Raw genomic sequence first — 14,146 nt, 5'->3', positions numbered from 1 at the left:
GTAGGAAATGTCTGCAGATGGAGCTGTGTAGGCAGTAAGCCTGTTCCTTTCCACCCGCAATATCTGCTTAATTGTTGAAATGGAATTCAAGAGTGTCCTAGGTTGAGTGCAGGATTGATGAGGTGCTATCTATACAATGGCCAGTAGAATACTTAATCTTACTTTTCTCCCCATTTCCCAGAGTTCTTACAGAGAGGCCTCCCTTTTTCTGTAATTGAGATCAAAGTGCTCTTCCACAGAATCAAGTAACCCATGAAAAAATAATATATTGGGTTCTTAGAGTTTTGGAGGTACCACCATGGTACATTGGTTTATTTGTTTGCAGTTATTTTATTTTGCTATTTATTTAAAAGCTGGGAGAGTTTCAGACCTATTTGGACCTCTGCTTAGATGGAGAGGGGTAGGGTGGTGGGGATAGTGGGTAAGGGGAACGTTTATGTTTTCCCACCTATGTCTGCCAAGGTGGGGGCAAAAAGAAGAGGCGGAGATAGTGTGCCATTCTTTGCTGTCACACCACCTTAGTGCCCAGGGACAGAGAAGTTCGCTTGATGTCACCTTTGAGGCTCTGATGTGGGGAGAATGTTCTGAGGGTAATGCATGAGTGGCTCTGATTGTTCTGAATTGTCATTGGCTTCAGCATATCAGAGGTGAGAAACTCTAAGGCCTCAGTGTGCCAACAGACTTATTAGGTGCCCGTTGTAGATCCTTGTCTGAAGTGCTCAACCTCTCATTCTTTCCATCTGTTTTTCATTTCTTGTTGTTGTTTGCTTAAATTTTATTTTACTTTCATTGGAAAGGCAGATCCACCCATGAACATCCTTTTACTGAAGACTGACATTTCTCTTTTTGAGCTGTCTGAGATGGATGTTAGAATACTTTCCCCACAAGAGGTTTGTTGGTTTCCACAGTCTCATCACATGCCCACACAGTGATTTATTGACAGCCATCTAGCCTCTCATCCAGCACAGCTGCGTGTGGAGAACTGGACTTCCTGCAGAAAGGCGTTCGTCACCACTTTCCTCTGTACTATATTGTTTTGCCGCTTAGGAAGTATTGCTTTGAAAATTCTAGACGTCTCTTTAAAATATCGCGGGAAAGCTAATCCAGTTGTGAATGCATTTTATTTTCCTTCAAGGAAAATATTTTGTCTCATCCCCATTTTTTTTTAAATATCAAATTGTCAGGGTTTATTTAACAGTTGCATTTGGGGTCTTCCTTTTACGCAGTAGAGACATGCACTGTCGTTTTTTTTTTTACATATTTTTTTTTATTGCATTTCATTGTATGACAATGTTTCATAGGCTCTGATGTTCCCCCTTCTCCTCCCTGTGCCCTCCCCCCATGGTGAATTGCTCCACCTTATTGCAGTATTACAGTTCAAATCTGGTCTTGTTTGTTTCAGTGCAAGCATGTGCCTTGCATAGTGTCCAGTATCTTATTGCCCAGCTGAATTCAACAGTTTCTTGGGGAGACTAACTCTGGTCTGGAGACATAGCTGGCAGATTATCGTTCCGACCAATTAAATGCCATAACATAACATCAACAACAGTTTCCATCATTATGGGGTTAATTAACATTGTATTGAGTGACTGATATGTTAGACAATGATAGTTCTTAACTACATCCTATGACTACTTGATTAACATTTCAGTTATAGTTTGTATACAACTGGCTTCTCTCTACCTTAAATTGGCTACAGGATAGCATTCAGCTATCTCATGTCTATTTTCAGTTTTTAGCTGTTCATTGTGTTGAAGCATAATTTTTACTGAACTTGGCAGATTTTAGGATAGTCTAAACTGGCTTAGACCTTTAGCAAGGCATGTGACACCCGTTGAGGCATAGAACACTGTTGGGAGGGGTGTGAGAGAGATCCTCCATACCCTCGTTAGGAGTTGTTTATTTTCATGTCCTACCAGGTAAGGTATGTGTGAGTCCCTACTGATCGTTTTCTGTCTAATTCTAAGCTTTCCTTTGTTGTTCTCTATTTTAATTAATTTTTGTTGTTGTTGTTGATGTTTGTTTTGTTTTGTTTTGTTTTGTGGGGGCTCCAGGGTGACCCTGATGGTCACTGCAAGAGAGGGTGGGGATCCAGTACTGGAACTAAGTAAGGACCAGAGAAAGCTCCTGTCCCTGGTCTTGGAGGGAGTTTATTGTTCTTCTGTTTCTGTAGACCGCTCAGGGCTCCTGGCTGTTGTTCCGGTGACATTGGGCTCTGTGGTCATCCACACTTTTTCCATAAGTGGACACAAATATGTATTTTAAAATTAATGTGAACTTTCTTGTAGTGTTTTCATTCATTTGGGATGTATCAAGACAGTATTTACTACAAAATGGCAGATAATTACGTTTGCAAGGATGTGAGTCTGTTTTTGCATGGGCAAAATGCACTGGGGTGTGATTCCCTGAAATCTAACTGAAAAGATTAGAGAAGCAGGCTAGGTACTAGCCTTTACAGTGCTCCTGGATAGGGAAGTTTCTTCACAGTGATATGAAACTATCATAGCAAGGGCGGAGGAGAGCAAATGTATTGAGATTGCTGGAGAAAGAAGAGTTGATGGGAAGACCGGGGACCAACTCAGACATTAGGGAATTTGGCAGGGCTCCGCTCAAATAAGCAGATCCCTTTATAGTAACTCCCATACCATAGGGACATTGCCTCTGGATCATGGAATTCTATTCGTTTGTAGATACAGGTATGTTTTCTGTCCTTGTTGGTGAGAGTGAGCCTGTGAGAGATCCTTGCTCGTGTAGTCTTAGCACTTACCCCAAGAAAGTTGTGCAGTAGGCACTCGGTGGGCAAATGTCAATGAACTGATGGGAAATGACCTTACAACATCACACCTCATCCTCAGGTGGCATTCATTGCCTCTGGCTTGGGTTTTCATCCTCACAATTTTAACCTATAAAAATACAGATTGTGTGTGCAAAATGGAAGGTTTAAGAAGTAAAATTGAAGCTACCATTGGGGTCAGCAGAGTGACTTAACATAATAATCCTCAGCCTGGCAGCATTGGCATACTGGACAGTGCCCTGGCTGCTCCACTGCCTACCTAGCCCCCTGCTTGTGGAATGGTAAAGCAGTAGAGAAGGAAGGGAAACAAATCTTTAGTAGCTCAACGAGATTGCCCAGCACATAACGCATCAGGCAGACTTTCCTATGGAGCTGTGTGGACTCAGCTTTTACATAGGCTATAGAGACTGAATTCAGAGGCAGAGCCAAAGCAAGAAGCCTCTTGATCTCATCGATAGGTTGTATCAAGTGATAAATAAAAGAAGAAATTCCTAAAATAATAATTCAAGGTATTATTACTTTGTTGAGGGAAGCGCCGTCATTACATGAAGCTGGCGATGGGTGAGTGTGTCACGGAGCACCAAGGAAGCGTGGTCGTTGGTCTGATGTCATTCCAGCAATGCTATTGATAAAGCTCTTTTCTATCCACATGCCTTGAGAGTTAAAGGTGAAACAGGTTGCAGAATAGTTTGAGCAAACCCAAACAGAAGCTCTTACACAGAAGATCATTAGTCCTTATCATAGTGCTTAGAAGAGGGCTGAACAAAGTAAACCAGAACCCATCACTGAGAAGGCTGAAGAATCTTGCACCTGTTTACCTGGGTTTTGCTTTCTCTGAGGCTTATGAAGGCTGTTTTTTTTTTTTTTAAATAAGAAACAAATTGAGCCCTAGAAATTGAGCCCTCAGAAGCTGTCAGAGTTGAGTGGATCTGGGAATGCTAAGGAATTGCAGTTACTGAATCATGAGAATATCACATAGCGGCTTCTTTTCAGTTCTAATCTGCCCTCACCTTGCCCAAACCAGAAACTACAGAGAACCAAAATATTCACCTTTACTATGGAAAATGAGTTTATTATCCTCTCTAGATTTTGCAATATCTTCTTTTCAGGTCTATTTGTTATTGGAAAGTCAGATATACAGAGAGGGAGAGAGGCAGAGAGAAAGATCTTCTGTCCAGTGATTCACTCTACGTGTGGCTGCAACAACGGGAGCTGAGTCAATCTGAAGCCAGGAGCCAGGAACTTTTTCCAGGTTTCCCACAAGGGTACATGGCCTTGGGCCTTCTTCTACTACTTTCCCAGGCCGCAAGCAGGAAGCTGCATGGGAAGCGGGGCTACCATATGGGAACTTGAGCCCATATGGGATCCCAGCGCGTTCAAGTTGAGGACATTAGCTGCTAGGCCGCCTCACCGGGCCCCCACCCTTTCACTTTTTGTTGCTTCTGTTCTTTGTTGGTGAGATGTGCCTCCCGTAGGAAATAGGTAGGTGGGATCTGTTTTTGGATCCAGTCCATTAATCTATGATTTTTGATTAATAAGTTTAAGTCATTTACATTCAGGGTTAATGTGGATAGGTGGTGATTTGGTCATGTCATTTTAGCAATGGGCTGTTCGTTGTTTAATCTTCCTATGTTGCTTTGTATTACTTTTCATAATATCTGTTCCAACCTACATTTTCTTCAACATTTTTTTTTTTTCTCTCCCTCTAGCTTCTCCTAATGCTGGTTTTCTTCGTTTTGCTTTGCCTCTTTTCATCTGCTTCTGTGGTGGACTTAAAACAGGAAAGAGACATACTTTTCACTCCTTGCTTCACTCCCCCAAAGCCTGTATCAATTTGGGTTGGATCAGGCCCAAAGCAGGAGCCTGTAGCCACCAAACTGACGGAGAGCCCTAACATCTCTACGCCTTTTCTTTTTGCTAGTGGTCATTTCAAAGGGTGTGAAGTGGTGCCCCACTGTGGCTTTGATCCATGTTTCCCTGATGAATTGTGACAATGAGTGAGGTTTTTATATACTTATTGGCTATTTGCACCTTTCCTTTGGGAAGACTCTGTCTTTTGCCCATTTTAAAATCAGGCCATTTGCTTATATTTTCTATGAAGGTATGTTAAATCCTTAGATATTTGGAATTAACTCATTTTAAAACAGAAAACTTTCATTATTTTTTCCCCATTCTATGGCACTTTTTAAAACAGTTTTCTTGACTTTCTTTTTTCTTGTGGTGGAAAAGGTCTTTAGTGTGAGGGGCTAGTGCTGTTACACAGAAAAGCACCACCTGCGACGTGGGTATCTCATATGGGCACTGGGCCTTGACCTGGCTCCCCCACTTCACACTAATGGCCTGCCTGGACTAAGGGCGTGATGGAGAATGGTGTGAATGTGAGTGTCGGGCCTCTGCCACCCCCACGGATGATCTGGATTAGGCTCCAGGCTCCTCACCCAGACATGAGTTCTGACTCAGCCTCAGCCTCGGCAATATTTGGAGAGTGAATCGATGGATTGAATATTCTCCTTCTCTCCATAATCTCTCTCCTCTCCCTCAGTTTCTCTCTCCTCTTCTTATAACTCTGACTTTCAAGGAAAGAAATAAATCTTACATCCAGAAAAGGGAAGGCTTGTTGTTTGACTGTTCCCACCCGTTTTTGGTTTTTGTGGGTTTTTGGATTAATATCCGAATATCGCTCATGTCTGTTCTTATAACTTGCACAGCTTTAGATCTTATGTAGAAGTGTTTAACCTACTGCACATTATTTTTTTATGTGACGCAAGAAATCTATTGCATGAGGATAATCGGTATTGAAGATATTTCCTTTGCTCCGTTATCTGTTCCTGCTGCCGTATCGTAGTCAATTTACCTAATCTTTGTCTGAATTTGTTTCTGGAATCTTAATTTTTTTTTCCAGTGATCTCTGTGTCTGTTTTATGCAGTGTCATACTTTCCCATTATAGCATTTTTCTAACATAGTTTGACATCAGTGTGTTTGATATTTCTAAGCTTGCTCTTATTTCTCAAAATCTCTTTGACAATTTAGGGACTATTTCCTTCCCATGAAGGTGTGTTAAAATTAACATGCAGCGTATAAAAGATGAGTGAGATTGACGTTTTGAGATTTGATTAAATTTTAGAGTCTTTGCCTATCTTCTTAAGGGACAGTGAGATTTTTCTACTTCTTATATGTTGAGATCTCTACCTAGTGGAGTGGTAAGTGGAATGAAAATATGAAATTTATTCCCTTCAAATAAATATGTTATAGAAAAAGAAAATGAATGTGATATTAAATTTTTGAGATGGGGTGTAATGAATCTACGAATCTCTTCAGATTTCACGGGCACTGTTGATACTTAGGAAACAATGTGCCCCATCAAATTCATGAGCATGACATTTTTTTCCAATTTTTGCGTTTGCCATTTTATCTTACTGTATTTAGTGTAAACAGAGTCAGTGATTATTTGCAGGCAAACAATTGGATAGTCGAGTTCAGTACCTTAACTTCTTTTTTTCTAAATTGCTTTATATTCAAATGTTTACTTATTTATTTGAAAAGCAGACTGACATGAAGAGAAGTATAGGCAGTGAGAAAAAAGAAATTCCCCATCTACAGGTGCACTCTCCAGATGGCCACATCAGCGGAGGCAGGGCCAGGCTGATGCCAGTTATCAGCAACTCTATTCTTGTGTCTTGTTTTGGGTGGCAGGGGCCCAAAAACTTGGAACATTATCTGCTGCTTTTTCAGGCACATGAAGAAGGAACTGGATTAGATACTGGGCAACAGAAACTCCAACTGACCCTCTGATATGGGATGCGGGCATCACGGTCAGTGGCTTACCCACTGTGCTCCAGCAACACCCCTCTTTCTGAATTTTAAGGGAGAATATTTCATGTCTTTATCTAACTGTGGCATTTTTTAATGTTTCAGCTTTCTATGATAGGTGCAAAGGAAGGAATCCAAATACGGATCCTCAGTTTTAGTTAGATTTAGGAAAAAATCAAATTGGGTGGAAGAGCTGTCTGAAACGGCTAATTTGAAATGTTCAACTAGGTGAGGCAAATTCCCCCTTTTTATAAAATTAACATTAAATACTGATGCACATGAAGGCTCTTACAGGCTCTGTCGGAGAGTCTGCCTTTAGTTCGGAGTGCACTGGAGACCCGGGAGAACAGTGTAATCAGTGACATCTGATCTCTACTTGTAGCAGTTGTCCTCACTTTTGCGTCTGGAATGGATGGGAGGAAGGACGACATAATAGTTGAAATGGATAGATCTGTTCAAACTCTGAGCTGTAATGTCTGGGTGAAAGGTGGTGATGATTTCGTTAGGGTGTGGTTGTAGAGCTGGAAAGAGGTGGAGGGGTAGACTTCATTGTGTATGGACCAAACTTCTGTAGATGTCGTGAATGTGGCACCTTTCTGTAGGATTGGTGGTAAGGAAGAGAAGGATGGCTACCAAAATTCCAACAGGGATAATCAGTGGAAAGTGATGCCCGTGACTGAGATGGAGCTGTGAGGCGGGCTTGGTTGGTGAGGATGGCTTAGTTGTACAAACTAAAGGGTGTATAAAAGAAGGCCTAACTATGGGATCCAAGCAGACTAGACAAGATCAAAAAGAATATGACCTGTACAAGAGCTGCAGCTCTCAGAGTGAAATGTGAGCATGGAATGCGGACCACAGGAGTGACTGAATTGCTGGATCAGTCTCCCTTTCAGTATTCTGAGAAGCTGAAGTGTAATAAACGCTGGTTGACACACAATAATGTTACATGTCTGTGTGGTGCAATCTTTCCATGACTGTTTACTGCTGGGGTCCATGCAGTGGGTGTGGAGGACACGAAGGTGTGTGGAGAACTGTTCCATTCTAGGCAGGGCTGCAAGGAATTTCCTGCTGCATGGCAGGGCCCAGTGGATGTCTCTACAAGCCCCCTGAAGGCAGTTTCACCTTCCTTGGTGTGGACACTGGACCACCCCGCTGAAGAACTTTGTAATCCATTCAGGCATTGTTTGCTGCTGCAGAGTTGGTTTTTTACTCTGTGAGTAAAAATGTGAGCTTGGAGGTTAATGTTGCTGATAACTGCAAAAGGGCCATTTATGGGCCTGGCGCGGTGGCGCAAGTGGTTAAGGTCCTCACCTTGCACGCCCAGGATCCCATATGGGCACCGGTTCTATCCCAGCAGCCCCGCTTCCCTTCCAGCTCCCTGCCTGTGGCCCGGGAAAGCAGTCGAGGACGGCCCAAAGCTTTGGGACCCTGCACCCCTTTGGGAGACCCGGAAGAGGCTCCTGGCTTCGGATCGGCATAGCATTGGCCATTGCGCTCACTTGGGGAGTGAATCATCGGACGGAAGATCTTCCTCTCTGTCTCTCTTCTCTGTATATCCGCCTTTCCAATAAAAAAAAATAAAAATAAATCTTTAAAAAAAGGGGCCGTTTATTATTCATGCTGTCTCTGTTTCTGCTGCACCCATTCAACCATCCTTGGTCTTTAGGTTCTCCCCTTTTTTGCGATGTATTTCCTCCCTTAGCTGATTCAAGATTAAGTTGTACAATGAGGATTATAGTAGGAATGTGTTACGGATTGATATTCACTATCTATCGAGAACTTCTATAGAGCGTTTTAAGGTGAAACAAAAGGCAGAATTATCCTTGGAAACACCCACTTGACCATGATGTAAAAGGTCTGTGTCAGTGCTTGGAACTGCTTCTGTATAAATAAAGGGGACAGCTTTCTTGCATTTGTCCATCATGATTATGAAATCGTAGTGGTCCATTTCTTTTCTAAGCCTGCCCCATGCACCCTTCTCAAGTTCTGAACTCAGCTGGAGCTGGACTCCGGCAGTATACATTATGTCCCTATCAAACCAGAACAAATAATATATCCATTGCTGTAAAGTTTCACCATTTCTTTCTGAGTACAGGATAATTGAGAAAGACTGGTATTAATGAGTGCAATATTAATACAAATGCTTCTCAATGAGGTATGTTCTATGTTGCAAATAAATTTAACGTATTCCACTTAAGAAAAACCCTAGGATGGTGATGTATCAAAACGCAAATAGTGATCCTGGCCATGACTAGTGTCATTGTCCCTGACTGGCATCACAGCAGGTTAAAACAAAACAAAACAAAACAAAAAAACAAAAACAGCAACAAAAAACATTAACCTTGGAAAGATCAAAACTCCAGATGGGAGGCGTGGTTTGTATTAAGTGCATTACCACTTTTGTAGTATGGTTATATAGAAAACTCATTCATGGGGGGCTGTATAGTGCGAAGAAAGTCCCAGGGTTAACTGGAGACTTGGGTCTCATGAGCTAACTGATTATCTAGCATGCAAGTGCTAGAAATCCCAGGATGTGGTGCACAGACTTGCATGGGGGTTGGGCAAGTAAATAGACAAGGCATTGTGCTATGTGTAAGGAGAGAGGTGATAGCATGCCTCTACAGGAGCAAAGCAAGGCACCTTTGGGAAGCCCACCCTGGCTTCCTGGAAGGCATGACCTTGCAGCAGATTCTGAAGGGAGCAAAGTACAGTAGAAAAGTTACCACAAAGGAGCATGCTGCCCAGAGATGTCACTCAGGCCACTGTGGTCTGTGGGAAACTTGAACTCTTACTTGGAATCAGTTAAATCTAGTTTCCAAATCTGACACTGTCATTTTCTGACAAGGAACAGTGACAAACGCTTTATCTCCAACAGGTAAGGCTAGGGGAAAGGAACAATTCCGTATGAAAGCAGAGATGAGTAGGACTCAGTCATGATGATGTTAAGACCAGGGATGCTTTCTCAGGCTGTGACCGACACCTATGCTCTTTCTAAAGTACTTTTTTTAAAATGTAGATTTTTCTATGTTTGAAGTGATATCTATAGTACTTGTTCAGTTCTAAAAATGACAGGTTTTACCGGAAGACATGGCTGTAAGAGCAGCTAAATACAAGTGTTCCAACATGAATGGGACCCTTTATGACTTCTATAGTGCACTTACTGGTGACAAAAGTTAGTTCCACTACAAATGTATATATTCTAGAAGCATATTGGAAATGAAGTGACTATCCATGGCTCAAGGTAGTTTTATTTGGTTATTTCTTATGTTTTCATTAAAAACAACAACAACATCAAAAGACAGAGAGGCAGAGTCAGACAGACAGACACGCAGTTTCCATCAGCCAGTTTATTTCTCAAGTGCTGGCAATAGTTACACTGCCCCAGGGCTATGGCAGAAATCAGGAATTCAGTCTGATCACACACTTGTGTGACAGAAATCAAACGATCTGAGTGATCATCCACTACCTCCCAAGTTAGGGAGCAGGGGTCTGGAGCCAGAGCCAGCCTCTGAACCCAGCTACTCAGATGAGGGATTTGGGTATGTTATATGTTGGGCTCTATTTCTGCTCCCCAGTTTTATGTGTAGTTCCCACACAAGGACATGCTATCTCTCTTCATGGGACATTCAAAATAATATGCATTGCTTGTAACTTAGCAGCATTGATATGTACTAACCACCATATCAAAGAGCTGAGATTAAATAGGGGGAAAATGAGTTGCATGCACTCCTGGCCTAGGCAGGCAGTCCATTTCTTAGTTTATGAAGTTTAAAGATCTTTTCTCTACCAGTTCCTTACCATTAATAACATGAATTTGTTGTGGTTGCCATGCAACCTTACGAAAGAGACTGGGGAAAGAATGGGGGACTCTAGCCGGGAGGTGGGAGTGCTGTGTGAAAGCAAGATGAGAGGCAAAAGTGGAGCAACGACAGAGGTTGAGCTTGGCATTCCAGAGCCCGGCAGAGACAAGCGGAGGTGAAGCGTCAGCAGGGCCTTCCACCCAGAGAGGAGATTTGACCCTTGCTCCCTTGTCTACACAGTTGGAGAAGACATGGAGGTTGGCATTTTGGATGGCACTAAACTGATGTTTGTAAAGTCATGGGTTGGTTTTATCCACCTAGGAATAATGTGAAGATGAAGATTTCAGGAGATGATTGTATGGTGCTGGAAGACTTAGATGTTTTGCAGGGAAGTGTTAGTCCTGGAAGCTTCATAATACTTCCAAAGACAGTATCTCCTTGGGATGAGTGGTGACTAACAGAGGGATTAGCAAAGATGTAGAAACACAAGCAGAATCGATCATGGAAAAATACACAATGTATATATATTTGAATTCCCCTACCAGTAGATGGTGGGAGTCCAATCTGCACCAAGGAAAGTGGCATTTATCATTGTGCCTCCTGTGTGTCTATCATGTACTGCTGCGTTGTATTGCATTGAACTAAGGATTAGAAGGAGTCAGGAAGGCCTGGCACAATGGCTCAATAGACACATCCTACACCTTCAAGTGTCAGCGTCTCATGTGGACACTGGTTCATGTCCTGATTGCTCTACTTCACATCCAGCTCCTTGCTTGTGGTTTGGGAAAGCAGTGGAGGATAGCACAAAGCCTTGGGTCCATGCATGAATGTGGGGGACCCAGAGGAAGCCCCTGACTCCTGGGCTTTGCACCAGGTCAGCTCTGGTCACTATAGCTACTTGGAGAGTGAGTCAGTAAAATGTAAGATCTTTCTGTCTTTCCTTCTCTGTGGAAATCTGTCTTTCAAAAAAACAAATGAATCTTAAAAAAAAATAATAAGCAAATGAAGAGGAGTCAGGAAACCAAGAGGGGTTTTTTTGACTGGATGTCAAGTAACGGCCTCACAATGTCACACCTGTCTTTCCTAGTCTGCCTCAGAGAATTTTATACTCTTACTTTACATTTGTGTGTTTTGTAATGGCATGCATAACGATTTAGTTTTTAAATTGACACCAACTTGTTTTATACTAAAGACTGAGAGCATCAGGGATGAATGTGCCTGTTACTTCAAACCTCTGGTCTTAATGCTGGAGTCCTAGGAAAGGGGACACCTGAGGAGGTGAGGTGTAGAAGAGGATAAGAGACACGGAGAAGGTGAGAGTCATTTCAGTGCCTTGACCTTCATTTATCCTTTTGGACGCAAGCTGTAACACTGCCACTCAGCATTGATGTGCTCCGTCTGCATCCCAGAAAGACTGCTTGGACCCTGATGACATCAGAATAGGCAACGACCACGAGTGGACTAGACACACAGTGTTCCCTCAGGCTCCTGGGCTCACTGTCCTCAGCCAGTGATGTGGGGAGAAGTTAAGTGGGAAATGTACCTGAGGCAAGTGTCTCATATGGAGAATCGTTCGCAACCTTAAACTTTGAATTACAGCCAAGTCCTCACTTTGTGATCTAGCATTTTCTATTACAAACACACACACAGGTGTGCACACACACACTCTCTCTCTCAGTTACTCACTTTCATTTTCAACAGTAGTAGAATTTTGTGTTGGAGCCCTGATGGGCTTACGTAATTCATATTAAACATGATTGACAAAGATTCTGAGAGGTGAGTCCTTGGCGTACAGTAACAAAAAACAATCTGGTCACACTTATATATTTTATGGGAACTATTCTAATATAATTTTTCCTACCATTTTTCTTTCAAGGAAGCTTACAGATCCGCTATCAGTTGAGCAAGGAAGAGTCCCACGTATTCACCATTGACGCAGAGAACTTTGCTAACAGAAGGATGCATCACTTGAAGATAAACCGAGAAGGGAGAGAGCTTACCATGCAGGTAACTCACCTCCTTTATTCACAATCAGTCAACAGGCCTTGGCTGACAGTTGAGGTTTTCTGAGCTTCTGCCCAGAGTCAAAGCAATAGTTAGGTGCTATAGACACAGTCATGGGTCACCCATGTTCCAGCCGTGGAAGAACTATGTGTTCCTTCTTCCCTCTGGCAAGCATAGAACCTTCAACTTTGCTGGACATGCAAGTCGTTGGGGCTCGCATCAGATCTACTTAATCAGGAAAGGTGGGAGAGGGGCAAGCAATAGGTGCTATATGATGTATTTACATGGGTAACACTCAGGCTGGATTACAATCAGGAATGCACAAGGACAAAGAGGAAGTCACAATAGGTCTCAGCAAGGGCAGTGGGGAACATGTACCCTGGATAAGAGCACTGCAGAGGTCCAGGGTATCATTTGGTCATCAGTACTTATGTCATGAAACTAGGAAGCAACCATGTCTTAAAGTCAACGGGGTGTATCATTGCATTCTGTGAAGTCTCAATGATCTCTGTATAAAGCACCAACTGTAGATGATGCCAGGTAACAAAAGGCCATTGGCAGCAGCTACCGCACCCACTTGGAATCCAGATCTCAAACAAGCCCTTCAGTATTCCCAACGGTCACCCCAAGTCAGTTCTCCTACATCTCTGTCTTCATTCTCAGAGGCTGAGTTTGCTTTCAGAGGAGCACACCTACTGCTCTCAACAGCCTTTTCCCCAACAGCCTTAATTACTGTCCTGTCTTGCTCTCTCTGATAGAACATGATGAATCCATGGTCAAGCAAAGCCCTGGCCTTCCCTCTGTGGGCCAGATGGCACACCCAAATCAAGAACATCACTGAATTCTCAGCTCTGTCCCTTTCCAACGTCTTCTCAGGTTTTTGGATGTTTCTTCAAAAACATAAAACATGTCATTGTTCCACACATTGAAACAATCGGAGCAGGCTTGGAACTGCAGTTAGCAGCTGAAACACCCGTGTTCTACTCAGTGTGTGTGTGGGTTCTGGTCCTTGATTTGCTCCCCATTCCACCTTCCTACTGACACACATTCTGTGAGGAGAGAGGTGAAAGCTCCAATAATTAGATACATACCACTCACATGTGATGCCCAGGCTGGCTTCCTGACCCCTGGCCTTGGCCTGGCCCAGTCTTAGCTGTGTGGGCATCTGGGAAGTGAGCCAGTGCATGAAACATCTCTCTCCAACTACCGCCTGCCCCACATCTGCCTTTAAAGCAAATGAAACAATTAGTACATACTAAAAACAATACTGATTTGCTTCAAAATCAATACATTGCCAAGTGATGCCTCCTGTAAAACAGGAATTCCATAATCACTTGTGGGATCTGGCGTGATAGCCTAGCAGCTAAAGTACTGGCCTTGCACCTGCAGGGATCCCATATGGGTGCCAGTTCTAATCCTGGCAGCCCTGCTTCCCATCCAGCTCCCTGCTTGTGGTCTAGGAAGGCGGTCCAAAGCCCAAAGCCTTAGGATCCTGCACCAGGGTGGGAGACCCAGAAAAAGCTCTGGGTTCCTTGCTTTGGATCGGCTCAGACCTGGCCGTTGCAGCTGCTTGGAGAATGAATCAATGGACAGAAGATCATTCCCTCTGTCTCTCTTTCTCTATTTCTGACTTTATAACAACAACAACAATAATAATACTAATAATAACTTATGGATGAAGTGGCTGATTCTTTTGAGGCTTATTATATCCCAATGACAATGGACAGACTTTGGATT

General features: G+C 42.9%; 1 protein-coding gene across 1 annotated transcript in view; it reads left to right on the top strand.

Annotated features, from left to right (window-relative positions):
• Positions 1–14,146, top strand: part of LOC121150356 (contactin-associated protein-like 5) — a 298,680-nt gene that overhangs the window by 252,665 nt on the left and 31,869 nt on the right. Inside the window, exon 20 of the mRNA XM_040971200.1 lies at positions 12,282–12,412. Coding sequence (XP_040827134.1) covers positions 12,282–12,412 — 131 coding nt within the window. The remainder of the gene's footprint in view (positions 1–12,281; positions 12,413–14,146) is intronic.

Source organism: Ochotona curzoniae, unplaced genomic scaffold (genome assembly GCF_017591425.1).
Source record: "Ochotona curzoniae isolate NIBS_2020 unplaced genomic scaffold, NIBS_Ocur_1.0 scaffold_4953, whole genome shotgun sequence".
In the NCBI taxonomy this organism is placed as follows: domain Eukaryota; kingdom Metazoa; phylum Chordata; class Mammalia; order Lagomorpha; family Ochotonidae; genus Ochotona; species Ochotona curzoniae.
The sequence above is the reverse complement of the archived record's forward strand: the minus strand, read 5'-3'. Positions and strand labels throughout refer to the sequence as shown.